Raw genomic sequence first — 23,121 nt, 5'->3', positions numbered from 1 at the left:
CTAAGTCGAGGCCTGGATTGGAACCCTGCTCCAGGAGATACATGGTTGGAAAATGTTGCCACTAGGCCACATCGCCTCCTTTTATAGATTGGCTCGTTTTTGAGGTCAAGGGTCAGAGATAAATCTCGAACTGAGCCACAGCAAGGCATATGGCTTGAGCACTCAATGGCTCTCCCACCTCTGCTCACAGAGTGGTGATCCTTCAGTGGGGCCTATTCTTCTGTTTTAAATAATTATGCTTAAGAAAGACCCCTCCTGGAAGACTGTCAAAAGACATCCACTGTTTCCAGCCTCGCACACTCTGTCAGTGTACTGGGAGTCAATCATGGGGCATCAAGACAACAATCTTGAATGCTAAGATCCCTGGAAAGAAACTTGCTCAGGCTATTTCCCTGCGGTGAAAAAACTTAAAGCACAAGCAAACATTCATCAAATTCGGACTGAGCAACCACTGGCTAGAAATATAGACCGTCCAACATAGATCACCCCACAAACAAGAAGGGGGCGGAATTTTACCAACAGTGTGAGTCGGGAGAAATAGAAATTGATAATCTACACTGCCTCACCTCCATGGACACCTGAGTGGACCCTATGTCTCTACACCCGACAAGGAAAGGGAACTTGTCCTCACAAACAACCCCTCACCGGGATGCAAACTTACACACAATCCCTAAGGAGAACCACCCTTCCCCACCCTCAGCTCCCATTCGCAAGCTCTTACCCCTGCATGGGGTCTACCTTCTCACCCTGTCTCCTTTCAGGCTCGACCTGTAGTGGGAGTCATCATCACATGCCTACAAGTAATGTCCCCTGTCATGTGTTATCCCTCCTGGGATCCCAGCCTCTAAGACATTCTGCTGTCATATGTTATCCCATTAAGCTGTAACAACCATCATTAACACATCTCTTCAGAAGGGCCCAGAACTCCCTCTTCTTAAGAATATAATTATCCGTCCTTTACCTAAAAAAACAAAAAAACAACCTGGCTAATTTATATGCTGATTTCTATCCTCCCTTATCTAACCAAATTAATGGAAAAATAGTAACAAATCAACAAAACAACTACCACGTTTTATTGAAGAGAGCAATATCCTAGCCCCTGCTCAAGGTCTAAGGCCAGGCTTGTCTACAGAATTGGTCATCACTTCAGCTATGGATGACCTCAGAATGATAGCTAACGGGTCAGAGTAGCTATACGTTCTATCCGTAGATCACCCTGCCTTGCACTCTAGATAAAATTAATAGGAGTCCAAAACAAAACAAAGCATTAGACTTGATCACTTCCCGTCGCACTCCCTCACGGTCCAGATGCATAACAATGTATCTCCCACCACCAGTGTCTTAAGGGGTTCGCCGCAGGGCTAAGTGCCTTCTTACTCCTTTCAATAAATACTCTTTAACACTCGGGGGTCACGGTATGTCTATACGCCGATGATACACAACTGATTTTTAACTTACATGACAGTCTTCAGAAATCCTCCTCAGGTATAAATGACATCACGTTAACCATCGAATGCTCTCTCCCTCAAGAGCTGCCATCCTCATGCTCTACCCCTCACATAACTCCCTATGTCATGCTTCAACCCCCCACCCTTGGGGACTGTCTTCCCACTCTATCACTCTACCTCCTCACTCTGTGCGCTATTGCTCCCGTCTTTACACTTTCTTTCATAACATACTGCTCTCCATCCTTGTCCTAGGGACCTGCTCAATCTCTATCTCTGTCACCTCACATATTACCCAATCTTTTGTCCTTTCTCTCAAAAGACCTGTCCTCACAATTCACCATGTGCTCTTCTTCCTGGGTCCATTCTCAAACTCTATCACCTCCTGTACTCCCAGACCTCTTTCAGTAGCCTTTCTGGGGTCCATCCCCACAACTTAAGCTGCTCACATACAACCTGCTCTGTTCTTGTGCACTTTGCCACCTGGGGGCAGTGACGTAGCAAGTGACGCAGCAAGGGTGAACTGGGCCTCACAGCAAGCGTGGAAAGTGGGCCCCATCACCTTGTTTGATTATACAAAAAACATCTGGCTGTACACCTCATGGACTTGGTGCCACTGCACTTGCTACACTATTGATAGATATGCACCTGCCCAAGGGAGAGTCAGACATCCTTGCACTCTGTTTCCTAACATGCTACCGCTATTATGCACTCGGCTTTATGTGGGCTGAATCTATGGTGCTATCTAGAGGGGCTGCTCTCACACCCTAGCTCCTAGCACAGTACACTGTCTCATGCTCTGTGCTTCCTGGGACCCTCTCTCGTGTGTTTCCCTTCAGCCTGGGTGCTAGCTGTCTTCCCTTGGAGGAGATAACCGGTTGCCCGCCATAACCGAGGAGCTCCCGGGGACTGGAGCCCAATCTCAATCCCTCATCGGAGACAAGAGCGCTAGCTTGGCAGTTGTGGAGTCTGAGGCACCCACTTAAGGGACCCACCCTCTCCCACACATTTATTTTTTTTGCCCATGGGGCTGCAGTGAGGCCTGCCAGCCCCACAGTTACTCAGTGTTAGCTCCCTACTCTTTGCATTCATTTACACCCTGAGAACACTACAATAAAATACAAAATACTTTACCAGCGTGGCAAGTTATTATGTTAGGTTATGTATATTTGTAAGTTGCACTATCATCCAAGATGAACCTGGCGTGCGCTTATTTGTTCCAAAGGTAGGTTGGATAATTGAAAAGCTAGTTCTTCAGCTTCCCGAGGAATTCAAGAAGAAAGGAGGAGGCTCTGATGTGTAATAGGAGGCCGTTCCATGCTTAAGGAGGGTTGTAAGAGAATGCCTGTCCTCCTGATCTGGTTCTGTGTATGCGTGGGATGTGTGCGAGTAGGAGTCCAGCAGAACAAATGTGTCTGGGTGGCTGGTGGAAGAAGATGCCACTATTCAGGAAGGTGGGGCCTTTGTTGTGTAGTGCCTTGAATGAGTGCGTGAGGAGTTTGAAAGTAGCACGTTTGTATTTCAGGGGTCAGTGGAGCTCGCTGGGGTGTGATGTGATGTGAGTTCTGTGTGGGAGGTTGACAATGAGTCTGGATGGATTGTAGTCTTGTAGCGAGTTGCTTGGTGATCCTGACGTAGAGAGAGTTTCCATAGTCCACCTTGCTAGTGAGTAGAATGTGAGTGACAGTTTTTCTGGTGTTTCTTGTGAGCTATTTGAAGATCTTCCTCAGCATCTTAAGGGTGTGGAAGCAGGATGCAGTGATGACATTGACTTGTGCAGCCATGTCCAGTTTGCTGTGGATGACTATTCTGAGGTTCCTGTCATGGGTGCTGGTTGTGGATCCGAGTCTGGCCAGCGACCTGTTTGATTCCCATGGTGAGGAGTTCTTGCCAAAGATCCCTATTTCTGTCTTGTCATTGTTGAGCTCGAGACAGTTGGCTTTCATCCAGTTAGTGACTTCGGTCATGGAAGCAGTGAACTTGTTTCTTTTGTTGGGTTCTTGTCTGAGAAGGAGAGCATATGTTGCATGTCGTTGGCGTGGGAGAGGTTGTTGATATGTGTGCAAATGATGTTGGCCAGAGGAACCATGTATGCATTGAAGAGGGTCAGGCTGAGCAATGAACTGTGAGGCACTCCACAGATGTGTTTGTGGGCTTGTGGATAAGTGCCCACTGTGACTATCCATTAAGACAGAGCAGATCTAGTGGCGAGCAGGTCCTTGGATACCAATCTCAAGCAGGTGCCTTATGAGTCATATGTATTGCAAAATTAAACACATAAAATGCATTAAATATTACAGTCCTGCTATGATGTCAGTCACCTAATCCATGTATGACAGTCCCCCAAGACTACCTCAGTAAACGTCAGCCTTGCTTGGTACCTGTCATTTGAAGTGCTTCAGCCCACGGTCAGAGGATGTTAGCCGAAAGCCACTCCATGTGGATTTGAGGCATATTATCCCCTCCTGTGTGCGTGTGCGACCACATTCCATTGGACATCGGCTCCCACCCATAGGAATGGATTAGTGGATGTCTCTACCCCTCATTCCTCTTAGAAGCCGTCTTTCCGTCAGTAGAGCGCACACCCCACATCAATGCACTGTAGATCATGCCACTCAGTAGATGTCAGCCATGCCCCTTTGCCTTAGTGTACATCAGGCCTCCTCTGTGGACTTTAGCCTGCGACTGATTGAAAGGCACTCTCTACTCATTCTGACCTGGGCAGGGATCCCCGACCCAATTTCAACATAGAAAGATACACACGACCAAAACCCAGTCTGACCAAACAAGGGAACCTGGGTATACTGAAACACAGAACAAATTGTTCCATAGGTCTTAATCATAATAAGCAATGAAGCTAACTTACATGTCAGACTTGATCATTTACATTTATTTTTCATCCAAAAAGTGATGAAATAGACCAAAATGTGCACCCGGCGTAGTGTCCATAAATGCAGTGGTGAAGCCATTAAAATGTGAGGCATATATACAGCGCGAGGGTGTACACAACTTCAGTGTGCAGTCCAGTATACCTACTGCTTCAAGCACAGAAAAGTATTCCATGCTGGACAATCCCCACTCCAGTGTCAACGTTTTGACCCACAGGTTAATTTGCATCGGTCTCCTCCGCACAACAGTCCGTCTGACAAGCACCTAGAAAAATGAATCATAGAAGCTCCCATTAACCTCTTGGGCTTATTACTGCATCAAATGTTCACCTACCAAGATAAACATGTATCTCTCAATCAAGTCCGACGTATAATTTAACTTCATGGGTTATCATGATTGAGACCCATGGAACCATGTGCTCTGTTTCAGTCCACCCAATTTCATGTCACTTGGTGTTATTGAGCGCGAGGGTAACTGGCCTGGTTTTACTGGACGCAAAAATGGAGTTTACATCAGAATATTTAATTTTGAATAGTGTGCTCACAACATATCAATAAATCATGTTTATAAAGGTAAGTATAGATTTACTACTTGCAACTGCACATATCTGTATGCATGTTGGAGTTATATAGCCATCATCAAGGTCGATGTATCTGTGGAATTAAGTATTCTAAACTTACCTATACACTTATTTTACCTACCTTTGCATAATTATCTGGTCAGCATTTAATTTCCTGATATTATGGTAACACAATATTTAAAATGTAATATTCTGGTAAAACACTACAGACGTGCATTTGGTAAAATCATCAGGAGAGCATGTTTTGTTACAGCCAGAGTTCCCGACTTTATAACTGGGAAACTGGGTTAGAGTGGCAGTGTTGGTTTAACAGCCTGTAATTTTGGGCAGATCACTTAATCTCCCTGGGCCTAAAACAAAACATTAATCTGACCTTGTGTAATGTAACAGGTGCTCATGTAAAGCTCTCCAATGCCCTAGGGCCAAGTTTGCAAAATACAAAAATAAAGTTGGGGCTCTGTGGTAGAGATCGTGAGCAGATGCTTCGACTGTGTCTAAATCAACACCCTCCCACTAGGCCAGGGGTACATGCAACGGTCCCCAAGCAGCCAAGGAGCATGCCATGACCCGTACACACTCTCCACCCCACGGCCCTACAGAGCACCCCAATGTAGATGCCTGCTCACATCTACCTGCTGCTTGCAACTTGTGGGTCAATGTCACTGAACAAATGTTTGGAATCTATAAAAGCCTGCAGTGTTTGAGTGGGTACTTCTAGGTCAAATAGGTTATTCCCCATTCCAGGGACTTTACCTTGGAATGCCTGAAGTAAGGGTGGAGATATCGATGGGAAACAGAAAAATCTGAAATATGGCCAGTGAATTTTCTTATGTTATATCCAAACAACTCAATGTGAAGCATTCAGTGGCTGAACTCGCCAATATCCCTCCATACCCTCCCCCCACCACCAGTGGATGTCAGCCCCCTTTCTCTGCTCTAGATTCGCACCACATCTGGTCGTTCCTTCATATAACAAGAAATACATGGGTGAATTCTTCCTTTTTGTACAGACCACAAAGCTTTGGAACTCGTTCCAAACAGAGGTGAGAAACATCTACAAACTCCTGGAATCCAGGAAGGTAGTACAGACAGTCTGTTCTCAAGGTGATGATAAAATGCCATGCAACTAGGAAACAGACTCACTGACCATCACTTCAAGGGCACGAACAGCTCAGAACTCAGATTCATACCTATCTAAAAATGATTTTAAAAAATCCCCCACTGGATGGTAGGCACAATCATCTTGTGAACCTCCTCCCTTTTACTGCACTTCACGCCTAAGTGCAGATACACACTCCCAGTGGCACAATAGGAGTAGCAACTGCCATACACATATGGCACTAAACACTTCCCACACAGACCACTCTACTTTCCTCCATGGGTAAAAAATAAAAGAGAAAAGTGAACAGTAAGCCAACATAAATACTGCCCAGTTGTGACTGAATTTCCTAGAACTCAGATGAAGGCCTCACAAGGAAATAGGCAATATTTCTGAAACAATGCTAGGAGCATAATTTACATAATACATATCTGCTATGAGGGTTGTCCATTGCCAGCACTGTACAGCCAAAAAACAAGCATCACCAAATGAAAAGGTATGGAATAAAAAAAAGAGATCTGTCGCACATTGCTGGACAATTCAAAGGACTTTAATATAGGCCACCACTGCAGCTCCTAAATAGCTATGCAACCTGACCGCTTCTTTACATCTCACAAAGGCACTCAGGTATGCGATGATAATAAAAATATCCATCCCAACAGATCTCTCCATTTCTCTCTCCCCTCCAACCGTGCCAGCTCAGGACCACAACTATACACAACATCTCCGACTGAACTACCCATTGTACTAACAACCTAAGCAAACTATATCATAGGAAATACCATAAAGTGACCTGTAGAGCTGCCTAAAGTTAACAGTGTACTGAAAACCATAAAACTGCACATCTGACTCTCCCACTTCTTCATATACCACACTGCTACACGCTGCGTCCTGTACCATGTTAACCACACGTTGGTGGTCACACACATGACATGGAATAAAAAAAAAGATCACATTCTTCCAACCACACACACTACAAGGTGTAGCATGCTACCCATGAAGGCAAGCGCTTCAGTACCCCAGATAGGGGTAGCAAAGGCTATATAAATGCTGCAATACAACAGAATACACCAGTGCCTTATTGGCCAAAGCCTACTATCTGCCAATCAATCAATCAGGAGAGGCCACAGCTGCGCTGGAGTCTGGGAGTGTGAGCGAAGGTCAGCGAGAAAGAGCGAAGGTGTCTGGCGGGTTGGTTGTGGCTTAGTTGATGGTTGGTGTAGGCGGGCCCTTGATCATGTAAGGCTTTGTAGATATGTGAGAGGAGCTTGAACTAGCATCTCTTAGCCAGTGGAGGTGTCTGAGGTGGGGGGAGATGCTGGTGGGTTTAGGAAGGTATCAGGGCAGAGGTCTCCCCGCGATCTAGGAGTGCTTTGAAGTCATCTGTGGCAGTGATGAGTGCAGATTTGGTACCGTGGTTGGTGCGGAATCCCGATTGGGAGATGTCCAATAGGTTGTTTTCTTCCAGGTGGTTAGTGAGCTGTTGATTGATGGGCTTCTTGGGCAATTTGGCAGAGTATGGGAGGAGGGAGATGGATCCATAGTTTTTGAGTTGACAGGTCAGCTCTGTTTTTTTTTGTAGAAGGAGTGTGACTTCTGCATGTTTCTATTTGTCTGGGAGGTGATGGAGGAGTTGAGGATGCTGGTGAGGTGTGTGCTGATGTGGTTGGTTCCGAGGCTGAACAGATGGTGGGGGCCCCGGAGTGGATGGATGACATGATAGCTGCAGTGGATTGCATGGTGAGTGGTGTCCACAAGGTGATCACTCTGTTGGTGTGCCCTGTTGGGTTGAGGGAGCTGAGGTTTGAGATTGTACATTGGAGGGTGCAGTTGTTGTAGATAGTGGCGATTTTGCTGTAGGAGTAATCTGAGAGGGAGTTACAGAGTTCTTGGGAAGGGTGGATCGTGTTCTCTGTAGCTGTAGGGTTGAAGAATTCTTTGGATGTTCTTAACATTTCTTTGGTGCTGAGTTAATACTGAGGGTGATGGCAGCGCTCCTGGCTTCTTTGATTTGTCTATGATAGCTGCGGAGAGCTGCTTTGTGGGTTGTTCTGTTGGATGGATTTCTACTGGATCACCATTGTTTCTCTAGTCTGTAGCAGATGCACTTAGTGCCTCTGAGCTCTGGGCTGTACCAACCGGTGTGGCTTTAGTTTCTTTAGGTTCTGGCTGGCTTTAGCGGGGTGGCTCTGTCGGCGCATTTGGTGACTCAGGTGGAGAAGTTCCAGGCGGCCTGCTCAAAGTCGGATGAGATCCTGGGTTGTGAAGTGCTGAGGGCCTGCGTTCACTGTGATTCTGTTACTTTGCTCCATCTTCTGTATTTGGGTTGGTGGTTCTTGGTGGTAGTGTGTTGGGTGCCAGCGATGGTGAAGTGGACGATGCTGTGGTCAGACCAGGAGAGTTCTGTGATATGGCTGAAGCTGACTCTTTCACTGAGTTGAGTGTGTGTCCTGCTTTGTAAGTGGGTGTCGTGACCAGTTGGGTGAGGCCAATGTTGCTCATATTCTCGAGTAGGGTGGTGGAGTAGGGATCAGTGGGGTCATCAGTGTGGAAGTTGAGGTCTCTGAGTAGGATTTAGTGGTTGTAGTTGATGGCTAGTGGTGCAATCATATTGGGGATGGTGCTGCAGAAGGCTGGTCGTGGTCCTGGCGGTTGGTATATGCGGGTGCCTCTTACCGTTGTCTTGGCATTGGCTTGTAACTGGAAAATGAGGTGATCCATGAAGGTGGTAGGGTCGTCGTTGGTGGCGATGCATCGGATGGTGTTCTAGAAGGTGATGATGATGTCCCAGTTCTGTTTGTTGGTGCAGTCTTGGTGTATCATCTTGTAGCCGTAAGGTGTCGCAGGGGCGATGTCGGGTTCAAGGAGGGATATAGTCAGGTTTCAGTAATGAAGGCAATGGTTGGGGGGAGCGGGGTGATGGTGTCCATATTTCTGTGGCATGCTTGAAGAGGCATTGATCGTTGATCAGGATGCAGTGGAGTGTTTCCGGTTGTTCATGGTCTTCCGGGTGGGTGTGTCGCGTGGTACAGTGTTGGCTGGAGGTTCTGTGTTGCAGGAAAATCGGCATTGATGGCAGGTGAATGGTCCTCTGGTTGCCCCGGGGGTCGAGGTGTAGCAGTAGCAGTAGCAGTACCAGTAGTGGTTGTAGTGCCCAGGGTCCAAGGCTCTGAGTTCCTCGGCGGTGTAGTGCTGAGTGGTGGGAGGACCAGGATTCCGGGTGCTGGGCGCGGTCCAGGCGCAGGCGGGTGCAGACTGGTTTGCCTTTGGCACACCTTTGGCGCACCAGTGGCACAGCTGTGCTGTGGCCTCCAATAAGTAGGTTCTGGGGAGGGCGAGGCATGGCAGGCAGTGGGCAGGGCGAGACAGCGGGAACCAAGGGGAGAAACAGCCAGAAGGTGCAGCGCAAAGGAGACACCAAACAGAGGACAATAACCAGAACAAGCCAAGCAAGAGGGAAAAAAAAGAGACAGAAAGTGGCACAGATAACAAAAGACAAGCCAAACAAGAGGAGAAACAGAGACAGACATTACCACAGATCACGAATGACAGACTAAATGAGAGGAGAAACAGCGGCAGACAGTGGCACAGATAAGGAATGACAGGCTAAGCAGAGACAGACAATGGCGCAGGTAACAGGCGGCAGCCAAACAAAAGGAAAAACAGAGACAGTGACACGCTGGCATGAGCAGGATTAGGGGCAGCAGAGCCCTGGCAGGTAGGCCAGAGACTTTGCGGGGAAACTAGCATAGGATCTGCTCAATGGGGTCGTGCTGCTGCCTTCATTAAGTAGGTCCTGGGTAGGGTGGAGCGCACAGGCCTACTGCCTGGCCTACAGGCACGGCCAGGGTGGCGAGATCGGACGGGAGGGGAAGTGTGGTGGAAAAAGGCAGGAAACGTCCAGAAAGTGCAGCGCAAAGGAGACACTGAAGAGGACAATAACCAGACCAAGTCAAGCAAGAGGGGAAAAAACTGAGACAGATAGTGGCAGATAACGAAAGACAAGCTATTTCTCCTTTCATGCCAAGATGCGGCAAGAAAAAGAAAAGGCACCTAAACTACACCAGAAACCCACACTATGCAATCCAAGCAGAACCACTGAATAGCATACTACCCATCTCCAAACTTACTTAAAGACCTATTCAGGGATCTGAAGTTCTAATTTGTAATGCAAAACGCGGGTTGGAAAACTTGAGCCAGGCTTGAGCTGGATGCCTGACTGGCTCAGCCATCACTCCTCTTGAACGAGTTAAAGAGAAAGCACTAACCCTTCATGTGATAAAGGATAGAGAGGAAGAGATACCCATGTAGTGGCAGAATTGCACAGCGTGAAACCAGAAAAACTGGAATGAATCCCGGCTTCCCCACTTCACCAACCTGTGTTAGTCTAGGCAAATATTGTAATTCAGCAACTTGCCTTTTTCTTCACTATCACATATAAGAGACATTAATAGGATATACGCTGTAAAAAAAAAAAAGTGTTTTATTTAATACACTATGGGCCTCATTATGACCCTGGCGGTAGAGAACCGCCAGGGCCAACGGGGGCGGGAGCACCGCCGACAGGCCGGCGGTGCTCCCTTGGGCATTCTGACCGCGGCGCTTTGGCCGCGGTCAGAACGGGAAAACCGGCGGTCTCCCGCCGGTTTTCCACTGCCCCTAAGAATCCTCCAAGGCGGCGCAGCTCGCTGCGCCGCCGAGGGGATTCTGACAATCCTTACCGCCATCCTGTTCCTGGCGGCTCGCCCGCCAGGAACAGGATGGCGGTAAGGATTGTCGTGGGGCCCCTGGGGGCCCCTGCAGTGCCCATGCCAATGGCATGGGCACTGCAGGGGCCCCCGTAAGAGGGCCCGCTAGTATTTCACTGTCTGCATAGCAGACAGTGAAATACGCGACGGGTGCAGTAGCACCCGTCGCACCTTCCCACTCCGCCGGCTCGATTACGAGCCGGCATCCTCGTGGGAAGGGAGTTTTTCCCTGGGCTGGCGGGCGGTCTTTTGGAGACCGCCCGCCAGCCCAGGGAAAAACTCATAATACCCTCCGCGGTCTTCTGACCGCGGAGCGGTATTATGGAGGGCGGCATCCTGGCGGGCGGCCTTCGCCGCCCGCCAGGGTCATAATGAGGCCCTATATTTTTATTCCATCTACAATAAGATTCTAGGTCAAATATAGGTTACATATGACAACTGATTTGCTACTTAGTTCACTAATGGCATTGTCTTCAAGGCTCAAGGAGGTAGGAATTTTCTAAGATGATTCTTATAAGCTAACACTTTTAATAAATATCGCTCAATGCAGTGATACCACTGGATGTACTAAGATGTACTCTTCTACGGGTTAAAAAAAATGCACTTTTATGAGCTTTTAAAAGACTGTATCACATTTGTGCATGATCCTAAGTAAGTGTTTTCCAAACTTGTTAATGCCGCACCCCCCTAGTGGGAAAAAATAAATCATCGGGCCCCTTTCTGATTTTTTCATAACTATTCTATTAAGTTGGCAATGTTTAAATACGTCTGGACTTATTTAAACATTGCAGTTAAGTTATCTTACCTTTTTACAAATGCAATAAACATTTTTCTGCTTAAAATAATGCATAATCATTCTTTTGGCCAGAGCCTGGAGCCCCCTCTGGGATCACTTGAGGCCCCCCTAGGGCCCTTCACCCCCATTTTGAAGACCCCTTTCCTAAGTCAATTTTGGCTCCATGGTGTAGTAGATGTCCGCCACCCCTTGTGGATTTCACCTCCATGTTCGTGGCCAGACTGGAAATCAAAATCCGCCCTGGCAAAAATGTTCAAACTAGTCTGACACTGCAGGTTTCTACAACGAGAATAAGGTCGTAGGGGATGGGTAAGTGATGGAAGCCCATTCTGCTGTGAAACCAACTCCATAGTCTGCAGCCCTCCCAGAAACTGGCATAGGCAGAATGGCCAATCCAGCTCAGTCCACACTACATTTCAGTCAGTTCACTCTGTGAGTGTTAGCACCTCCACCCCGGCGGAAGTGAAGGCTCTTTGAGTGACTGTCAGCCCTATTCAGTGGGATCAGCTCTCCTATGTCAGAGGATAGCTGATCTCCCAGAAAAAGTCACCTCTTTTGTTAAATGTTACCCCCGGCACCCTCGGTGAGTATGGGCTCTCCAGTGAATTTCAGTCCTCCATCCTATCTCTCTCCCACCTATCTCACACTCATCCTGTTGAACTTGAACCATGTAGTCTCATCCAGTGCATACTACCCCAAAGCCCCTCTTTTCTTGTAGTGATACAAAGAGCCACATTTTTCTCTGTGTCTCGTTCTCCCTCATACATGAGACCAGGACATTTTTATTTCATTGCAAAAACCCCACCTCAGTGTATGCCGAACTCCCGCCCCAAGACCCCCTCCTGCACTGCTGATGTGTGAGAACATCTGTTTGTCTTTGGGTTTTGGAAACCATTCACTTGCTGCTTGTCCCGTTGCCAGGCAGCATCCTCCCTAAGCTCGGCCAGGCCTTTTCCATCAGCCACGGAACTGTCAAGGTTTGGCGGATCCTTGGGGTGCCATGGAGTCTCTCCCCACCTCCGCTTTTGTGTTTGAATGCATGGGAGGGAGTGAGGGAGAAAAGTATCCTCTCATCGAGGTGTCATACTGAAGTCTCGCTTTATTCAAAATGGCCCCTACCAATGTTTTCAGACACCCACATTCTTTCATTGGGGTGGGAGGAGGACTTGTTTGCCACAAAAGAAGAAACAGGTAATGAGTTCTTAGAAAACCCCTGTCTTCAAGTCAAATAGATAAATGTAGGAAACTATTCACAAAGGTAACTTACACTTGTGAATAATGTACATGTGTAATTTAATCTTCGAGTGTAGTTACTCAAAAGTGTAGACTGAACGTCTTGACACCCTGAAAATGGTGAGGGAACCAAACTTATAGGAATAAGTTACTACTGCCAAAAAAGAAACAGTAGTATGTCCAGCACCACAGATGGTCAACCACTCATACGACACTTCCCTCCAAATCAAAATAAGGGAGATGGGGACTTAAAATAAAACCCTATAGGAAATAATGTTATGTTAAATCATTTAAAATAGGTAAAATATAAATACATATATATAATTTATTGTTAAAACATCTAAAAGTCAAGCATATTTATTAATTGTAAAACTAATTTACCAACTGTTTTGTAATTAGAAATTAATGCAATATTGTGTTTTATTAAAATATAATTAAAATAATATTAATTCTATATATAACTTTTAATAATTGATAATCCATAATATGGATTAGGTGTGAATCTATTTTTTAATTTAAACTTCAGATTTTTTTTTTAATTTAATATGTTTAAAATAATGAACAATTTAATTCAAACTAAACATTATAGTGCTGTAGCATTTTCTCTTTCATTCTAAATGCAGAATAAATAACATTAAGTTATACTAATATTTATCATTAAAATATTTTTACTATTTTATTATAAAGTTAAATAAACTTTTAAAATTTTACCTATACCATAGGGAGAGCTCCACCCAAATTTTGTGGACTTTTATTTTGAGATTTTTGTTTACATTACATTTATTTATTATTTTACTATTTTAAATAATGCAGTTTAATTTAACACTATTTTCATATTGGGTTTTATTTTAAGTCTCTAGCTCCATTATTTTCAAGTGGAGGGTGTTGCAGTACCAGTGATTGGTCATGTGTGGAGCTGGATTTACTCCAGCTCTCAGCTGTAGCAATTTACTACTGTTTTGGATCCCCTTTTGGCTGTAGTAGCTTCAGAAGTGCAGTTTGCAAATAGCAATGGACTTATTCTTTTGTGAGTGGTTGTTGTCCCTCCCTAAACACCTCCCTAGCCTTCCCTAACCCCCCTTACTCTTCTCTAAACCCCTTCCATTTTGTAGGGTTTATGTCCCTTTTTACAGCCACATCCCCTGGTCAGACTAAGACTACTAAGTAGTAAACTTATATGTGTGAGGCTCTCCCCATAGGAAAGATAGGAGAGGTGGAGATTTTCACTTGTAGGTTTCAGTAGCGGCTCACAGCGAGCAGAAAGGGTGGGGCAGCACGCAGGGGGTGGGGGTAAATAAATATATATATATTTTTTTTTTAAACTCCTCCATCACCGCCACCACACCGCTCCATCCACTCCTCTGCTGGCTGCAGGCACAGGCTCCCAGCCTGCCCTGCGGCCAATCCTGACGCTGATCAGAGCAGCATCAGGATTGGCTGGGAGTGCCCAGCCCGGGAGCTCCCAGACAGACTGGGAGTCTGTGCAGGCTCTCTCCAGCCCAGCAACTGTTTTGCTGGGCTGGAGAGAGCCTACTGCGCATGTGTGTTTGGCCGGCCTGAAACCCAGTTTATTATCATTTTTTGGTAAAAGGTTTGCAGCTGTCGCTGCTGGCAGGGGGGCGATGCTCCTCCGCCCTAATGGAGGAGCCGCCCCTGGTAGGTTTGTGAATACCAGTTTGTAGTACTTTCGTAGTACTACTAACGTACCAGAAAATGCAGTTTGTGAATAGTCCCTGTGGTGTATGCTTTTACATACATCAGGTGTACTGCTATTTAGTATCTCAACAAGAAAGGATGGTAGTATCCCATGCACTCCTTGAGAATTGGATCTCTTGTTCCAGTTTCTGCAGCGAGAATCTGAAAATATTATGTGTCACCTGGAGTTAACTGACAAATGTTTTTATTTCTCCCTGCTTTTCCAACTTTGCATGTGTGCTGCACTGTACAGCACACATACAAAGTAGGAAAAACATTTTCACTTGTCTAAGCATAGTATTTTGTACAGGAAGGGTACCTTCCCTGTACAAAACCTATGCTAGACTCATACACACACCCTAGCACTATGGCGCTAAGGTGTGTGCGTGGCGCACAGCAGCTGAAATCAGCATCGGCGCTAGGGAGAGGCGAGGAGAGGGCCACATATATGTGAATATGGCGCTCTCCAGCTCACTTCTTGTCACGCAGCGCAGCTTTTTTGGTTGCTGCACAGCGCTGCGCGATACTTTTCAGAATCTGGGCCTGAGATTCATCTGGTAATGCTGCTCTTGCACCAGTTGCTGCTGAAAGAATACCCATTGACTCTGTGTGCTCACTTGGAGCTCGCTGACATGCACTAACTCCTGCTTATGAAGGTCTGGACTCTGTATACTTTCCTTACCTTCACCTGACAAAAAAACACATTCTCCAGCATGCGAATATCTGGAATAGAATTAATGGGGATTAAGGGTTAAATCCTGAAACTCCCACGAGTAATGAGGTATTACTGGGGGAATCAGTATTTTTTTCTCCAGTTGCCCTGGTAATTTGTGATTTTTCCTTGCAGTATTCCCCAGAGATTTCAGCTGCTTTCAGAGGTCTACCATAACTCCTTGGGTCTCATTGTGCCTGCTAGGGCCTGTAAAGGGGATATAGGCCCCATCAGGAATTAGTGGTCTCTCGTAATGAGGACATACGCCTTCTTTGACTGATTTTTATTTCTCAATATCCCGTTGGCTATCAGAAGAACCCATCAGTGTCAGAGATAAAAGTGCCTATTCTCCCATACTGGCCCAGAATTCTGGAAGCGGAGACCACATTGCTTAGGCAAGACTCTCCTTACTTGACTCTCTGGTGGTACTTGTAGGGAAGCAGTGAAAGGTTTCCCATATGACGCCCTGTGATGATTTGGATCAAATGTAGTGCACCACAGGCGATCACAATCAATGAAAGTGAATGTGCAGCCAGAGGATGGTGCTGTGACACAGCTGGCACTGGGCTTTAAGAATTCCGTGGTCCTGCCTGAATATGTCCATCCACCAGGGAGGTCCCCTACTCTGGGCTGATCAGTTGTCATTGTCTTGTTATGGCTGGACAGATCGCCAATGTGGTCCATGTGGTTCCGGTTCCTTGGGCTATCTTCACAGTCTCAGGAGGGTGACAGGCTGTTCCTTCTTGACTTGGATGTCCTTGTGCTTCTGCTGCACGGACAAGCACTGCGAATAGGCATCCTTTTTAGGTTCGAGCGCAAGTGCACTAGCCTGCTGTAATCTCTCTGTGGGCTTTTAACCACGCCCACCGCACACCCATCAGTTTCGTTGGTTCATGGGCTTGCCTTTTAAAAATTGCTTGATTTTATTTGTGAAAGGCATGCATCTGTCATGCCTTTTCCCATGTTTAGCCCTCCCCGAGCGCACTGGCCAACTACTGAAAACATACGAGGCTCCATGTTTTCCGCATGGCTTCTGGACTACTTTTTATTTTTATTTCCTATGCAGCGCAATATTGCTGGGCAGTAGTCGAGCGCTTTGCATGGCATCAACCCTGTTAAATGGATAATTTCATGACTGCTGATACGTTTGACTGAAAGCGAACTTCTGTTTCCTTTTGTGTGCTCCTTCATTCTCATGCTCATGGTGTGGTGCTTTAATCGGCTCGCTAATGTACAACTGTATTACGTTTCATTTTCAATTTATGTGGCAACAAAAGTCCGGCTAGGACTTTACAAAGCTAATAGCTCTAAGTCAAGCAAATGAGAGACCTATTTCATTGCAAATGCTTGTTAATTTAGGCTGCAGACACAAAATCTTCCAGCATGGTCTTAGCTTAGGAGATGATCAGTAATGACCAGTAAGAACTCCTCTAATTCACATAGGTCTATGAAGAATCGCTGTTTAAAATGCTGGCTCTAGAGCTCCAGTAATGCGTTGATTCAGGAAGGTAGGCAGGATTTCAGCTCCCTATTTGCAAGAGGCTTTATCTAAGATTTCAGTGAAGATGGCATTTTTACAGGATCCATCCCAAAGCCAGATATTTTAAAAGCAACTCATAACAAGATACTGGCAGTGACCCAAGAGGCAAAGTGACTGCAAGTCCCCTATATGCACACAGTGTAATTGGAGAGTGTGCCTGTTTTTTGTGTCTCCTGACCCACCTTGGTATTACAGGAGGGACCACAGACACTTGCCCCTTCTACAATACATAGTACACCATCACTAAATTTCCACTGACACAATTTCAAGGGCATTCTCTCATTTGCCAAGTCATGACTCCACGCAAATGAGGGAATTCTTTGTCTTTGCCCTCCTGCCATAGAGTAGGGGCAGTTGCAGAGGCAAAGAGGCTGCCAGGAGGCGCACTGATTGTGCGCCCCATAAAAAGTGTCCAGTGCATAATTTAGCAATTGCAGGTAGGGCCCACTGGTGCTCATTTTTGGGCACCAGGCCTTTCTTTCATCATCAGACTTTGATCTGGAACAAGAGAGAGAAAGGAAAGCCAGAATGAGGGGAAGGAAAGGGAAAGAGAAATATAATATAAAAACAGTGACAAAGAAAATGCAAAGCTAAAAAAGAACCTAGAAGAGTGAGACAAAGACAGGGGAAGAGGAAGAAAGAGGCATGAGGCAGAATCAAGACTAAGCTGTCTCGGTATTTGCCATACCTGACATTTAGCAGCACTTGTAGCAGTCTTATAAGAAAAAGTTTGGGTTCTGGCACTTAGGGACTGATTACGAGGCTTCTTGTGGTGGCGGATAGGACCGCCCCTGCTGTGGCAGTCCGACTGCCACATTATGACCTGGTGGTCAGACCCCCAGGGTGCCGCCGGAATCGGTGATCCCGATGGGTTGACGATGAGTGCAGGTCGCAATCACATGCAGCGCCACACCCTGCTGATTACTACCTGGTCCTCTGCCAGCCTTTTCATGGCGGTTCTACCACCATGAAAAGTCTGGTGGAGAACAGGTGCACGGGGTTCTGCAGACAGTGAACATTGCGAGGGTGCTGGTGCACCCTGAAGACGACAACATTGCTGCTGGCTCGATTTCGAGCCAGAGACAATGCTGCCTCCACTTTCCCGCTAGGCTGACTGGCGAAACCTTGTTTTCCGCCATTCAGCCTAGCGGGAACCTCTTAATGGGTCCGGCAGGGAGGTAGCCAGTGTGGCGGCAACCTTCCCATTGGAGGTTCCTTCCATAGAACTCATAATGAGGCCCTTATTCTTTTACAACTTATACACTGGAGCTGGTGTCAATCAGTGGACCCCCCGTGGTTGCCCAGTAGCATAACGAAACTTGAGGAGACCCCCTGCAAACTACATGGAGGGCCCCCCTTCTAAATTGTCAGGAGCTCTCAGGCCAGGGCCTCTGGGGGGCTTATGTTACACCACTGAGGTTGCCCCTTGTGAAGGCGTCACGGTGGGCCCAGAAACTACCAGGCATCTCCCTGCAGTCTGCTTCCAAAGGGGATCCCTGACTTGGTCTGCGCCTGGCACACCCAGTTAGGGTGCATCGTGATGTTGACCTGGGCAGTTTGTCCTGGCTATAATATGGATCCAGGGAGCTCATATTTTTATATACAAAATGTAGAAGCACACATTGCAGAAGCAGGTCTTAGCACTGAAGTTGTTTAGGGGTACTTATGACGCCGATGGGCACATTGTGAAAGAGTAGATTGCCGTCATAGTCAGGTAAGCCAATGGCTGACATGGGCTGAACCTGTGCCTCATACTGTATGCTGTGTTGGGCGCAAGTAAAACTTGAATGACAATACATCAGACCAATTCATGAAGAGTGCTGAGAGCGCTTGTAGGTAAGGATTTACAATATATATATATGTTTATTAAAAACAAAATGTCTTGGCTAAGTTAAGACCTAAAAACGACCAGACTGCCTTGTGCTTGCAAGACTACAGATGCCTTCCTGCAGAGGGAGCACGGGCTCTGTTTGTGCTTTGCCACCAGCCAGTGTGGATCGTGTTTTGGCGGCGGCAGGAGGGCAGGATCTCACCTCCTCAGACAGCCTGACTTCAGATTAAGGTGCTGGGCCTCTGCATATCCCTAACACCTGCTCAATCCTGTCTGTGAGTGGGCCGCATTCCAAGCCTGTGACCTCTCACTGCAGTGCAAGTGATGTGTGACTCCCTCCGGTCCCTCCCCCACATTCCACCCCCCAGTGCCACTGACAGGGTGATGGCGCAGGGTGACAGCTGCCTGTGAGAGGGTGGTAGCCAGGGGATGTCGACGGGAGGTGCTGGCCGCCTGTGAGTGTGGCTTGCAGAGTCGGTCCGTGTGCAGCGCCGCGCTGACTGTTCTCTGCTTCCTCCCGCAGTGTACGCCTCCGTCAGCCTGTACCTGATCCCGGAGAGACCTGCCACTCTCATCCTGTACGAAGACGTGGTGCAGATCCTGCTGGGCTCCCCAGGTAAGACAACAGAGGGTGGGCAAACTGCGTCAGCAGGGCACGGGCAGGTCTGTGGGGCTGAAGGTGGTAGGGATAAGCATGGGGTCCAAAAGGAGACGAACTGGGGGGGGTCTAGGGGGTGACATGACTGCATGTGAGCCAGACGGAGGGTTCGGCTAAGCAGGGAGACGGAAGTGAGTTGATCTGCTGCACCCGGGGCAAGAAGTGACGCGAGACGTCTTTACACGGTGGCCTGAGGTGTAAAATGGCTGCACGTGGGATTAGAAGGACGTGCGGGGCTACATAGACTGTCAGAAGAGGAAAAGAGGTGCGATGGGGTCCGAAGGATGTAAAGCGAATATACGGATGAGAGGCAATAGACAGCGCCAGAATGGAGTGAACTGAGGTCAGAAGAGGCGAGATGCCTGTACATTGGGTCAAAAGTGAATGACTGCGCACCTGGAGTGGCAGGCTGGGAGATAGGCCTAGAGAGGAGATAGAGTTCGGTTTGGAGGGCTCGAGGTCAAAGGTCAGGAAAGGATTGTACAAACATGCTTGGGGAGGGGAGCACACACCAAAGACTCTCAGATTGCAGGACAGCCACAGCCACCCGGAGGTGTTAAGGGACACGTCCAGGACGTGGAGGAGAGTAACTTCGCCCTAAAACACTCCACATTCATCCGCCTCAACCTGTCACCTCACAGATCGATTATTCTGTAACTTTCCGACCTGCAGCAGTGAGAGAATCATTGATTCTCCTACATTCATTCCCCCTTAATCCTCCATTATCGACCTGTGCTTGGTGTAGTAGTCTGACGAAAACAATCTGCCCGTCCTGCTCAGTTTCTTTTATTGCGCATCACCATCTGAAGAATTTGTAAGCGCTTCAACAAATGGGGTTATTCATGTCCAGCTCAAACCTCTCATCGACCTCGGACGGATGAGGGCCTGACTCGGCCATATTTTTTTGGACAGGTGATAAGCAGGACTCTGATGGTCACTGGCATATTATCCTTAGCTTTTCGGGCCCCTTTATTGCCGCCTTTCCTATCCTCTTCTTTTCCTGTTCTTTTATCCTCTTCTCGTCTGTCCCTCTTGTTCTGTTTATCTTATTTCTTTTCTCGCTCTGCGTTTCCCACTTCATGCGTCCTTTTATATTTTGTGCCCTTTCATTTTCTCTTTCCTTTTTTCTGTAATTCCCTTTTACTTTTCTCGCTCTTCCTTCATTCTGTATTTCTCTTGTTTTTTTTCTTTCCTTATGTGTATTTTTCCTTTTACTGCTCCGATTTTCTATTATTCTTTTCTTCTGCCAGTATGCATTTCTTCTTACTTTTATTTTCTCTCTGTCCTTCCTCTGACCTTCATTCCTTTTCTTTTTTCTTTTTCTTCCCTATCATTCTTACTTTCCTCCCCCAGCCACTATCTTCACTACACCCTCCTTTGGTTCTTTACTTCTCTCTTTTTATCCTGGACTCATTCCTGCCCTCCTTTATTTCGTATTTACATAGAACTTTTACAGCCCTTCTTTTCTTTCATCATTTAGTGTTTTCCTTCCCCTGCTTTCATTTTCGCCTCCCTTATTCAAATCTCTGATCCTTCTTTCCGTCCCTACACCTTCCCACCTTCCAGCTTTACTTCCTACTTTCTTCTCCCTTATTCTTCATCCATTCCGATCTTCTCTCCTTCACTCTGCCATTCCTGCCCTCCTTCCTTCTTTTCTTCCTTCCTTTCTTCAAGTCTCCCCTATACATTTACTCCTGTCTTCTTCCAGAACCATCGTTCCTACCCCCTTTCTTTCCCTGGCACCCATTTCTTCCTCTGTCTTTCTCCCTTGCCTTTCATACATTACTCTTCTTCCCCTTCCTCCTTGTTGCCCTTTTCTTCCTTTCTTGATTTCTTCTCTCATTCTGTGCTTCAATGTCTTGCCTCCATACATCTAACCTGGGTTACTTCTTAATTTACTTACATAATTTTTCAGTCGTGCCTCCATCTCCTCCTTCTTCTTTCTCCTTTTTTCAAGGTCCTTCCCTACCCAATTATGTGTATGCCCTTTCAGTCATTCCTTCCTTTCTTCATGTTTTCCTTTCCCACATTTCTCCATGTCTGACTTCCTCCTTTCCACCCTTCTTTCCTTCATTCCTTTCACCCTCACGTCCTTTCTTCCCTCACACACTGGCTACTTCCACCCAAATGTCCTCCTTCGTTCTTTCCCATCTTCCATGTCTCTGTTTCATCTTTCTTTCCATCCTTCCTACCCTACATTATCCTTTGTTCTTTTCTTCCTCACTTTTCTTTCCTTCTTACCTTCAACGCCCCTTTGTTTCACCCCAGTTTCCCGCCTTCCCTCTATCATGATTTCCTTGCAAATCTTTATCTGTGTTCACTTTTTCTTCCCCCCCCTCATGGTCCTTCCCTTTCACTCTTCTTTACTCCCTTTTTTCCTTCTTTCAGTTTTTTCCTTATACTCCCCCATCCTTGTCGCCCTTACTTCCCTTTTCCATCCCATCAGTTTTCCTTTCTACTTTCCATTTTGCCCCTCATTTCCACACTCCATTCTTTTATTATAACCCCCTCCCTTTTCTGTTTTTTCTTCCCACCCCCTTCTCGTTGTCCTTTTCTTTTTTCATTCTGTTTTTTTCCTGCTATCTTTAATTTGTTCCTGCATTCGTTTTACATCTCTCTCCCCTTTCTTCTTCTCTTCCTTGCTTCATACTTCCTAGGTTGGGTGGCAGGGTATATGGGCTGTGGCTGGCCTCTGACAGCTGCACCCCCACTAGATGAAAGGCCTGGAATGTGCTATTTAGATCCAGCGAAAGTGCAACTGTTGGCCACAGCCCTCTGCAGAGACCCCCAGCAGATGTTTCTGCTCACAAGGATGAAAGTAAATCACAGAGGGATCAGCAATAAAATTAGAAAAGGAAATTCTTATCCAACCCTGTCCCTGCCATAACCTTCCGCTTTCCCTCAGTCTCCTATTTTGCCCTTTCACCCTAGTTCAGTTTTTCCTCCATTTCTCACTCTTATTCTCTCTTTTTATTTCCACCCTCTTTCCCTCTGGCTTCCCCCACTTTAACCTCCTTACTGTTTTTAACAACTCCATGCCCTATTGCTTGTTTCCCCCTTATTCCTCTTGTTTCTTTCTTGTCTTTCTCTAACTTTTCTCTAGCTGTCCTCTTTCACACATTTTTCTTTTTTCTACCACTGTCAACTTTTTAATCAAGGCTTCATTTTGAGAGTCAAGCCTGCAAGTACATGCGCTAACGCTTGCAAGACTCTGTTGTGTACAGTAAGGGCTTGGAGTCCGCCTGTTGCTCACCATTTGTTGGTCTGCGTGACACTCTTCTTTATAACCTTGTAATTCGTCAAGGTAGGCCTGGCATCATTTCCGTTCCTCTGTGAGGAGCAGGGCCAAAGCACTGATTGACTGAACTTAATTAGTGCCCGTCTGCTGCTCACAACTGATTGAAGTACCATTTTGTTCTTTTTAACCTCTAGTGCCCTGCAAACAGAAGCCTTGTGACTGGCAAAAGTGTGCTCAGCAGGACAAATACAATTGCAACGTTTTATTTTTTAAAGCTAACTTTCTTTTATTTGGCCAGCCATCTCTTCCCACTTTCCATTAATGTTTTCTTTATCTTTTGCTTGTGGGTGCTTTTCTCGAAAGATGACAATTAACTTGTTAGAAATAGTGCAAAGCAACAGTGTTTCTTTATTATGTGTAATCAATGAAATGATGCTTTAACACATGGTCATGCAGTACACCCCTGTCCACCTAACTCCAATCCGCCCCACTACAATCCACCTCAGTCAACCCACTTTATCCCACCCCAATCCATCCCACCCCAATCCAATGCACCCCAACCCACCCCACTTCAATCCCACCCCAATCCAATCCACCCCAACCCACCCCACTTCAATACTCCCAACCCACCACAATCACTCCAATTCTCTCCCACTC

The 23,121-nt window shown here is 46.6% G+C and overlaps 1 protein-coding gene across 6 annotated transcripts in view; it reads left to right on the top strand.

Moving 5' to 3' along the window:
- Window positions 1-23,121, top strand: part of FAM171A2 (family with sequence similarity 171 member A2) — a 231,269-nt gene that overhangs the window by 130,427 nt on the left and 77,721 nt on the right. For all 6 annotated transcript variants that reach the window (XR_011204773.1, XR_011204772.1, XM_069237909.1 and 3 more), the window contains exon 3: window positions 19,092-19,184. Coding sequence is in view for 4 of the 6 variants with exons in the window: in XM_069237909.1 (XP_069094010.1) it covers window positions 19,092-19,184 (93 nt within the window). In the remaining 2 variants the exon portion in view is untranslated. The remainder of the gene's footprint in view (window positions 1-19,091; window positions 19,185-23,121) is intronic.

Source organism: Pleurodeles waltl, chromosome 6 (assembly GCF_031143425.1).
Source record: "Pleurodeles waltl isolate 20211129_DDA chromosome 6, aPleWal1.hap1.20221129, whole genome shotgun sequence".
NCBI lineage: Eukaryota > Metazoa > Chordata > Amphibia > Caudata > Salamandridae > Pleurodeles > Pleurodeles waltl.
This window is presented reverse-complemented; position numbering and strand designations above follow the sequence as displayed.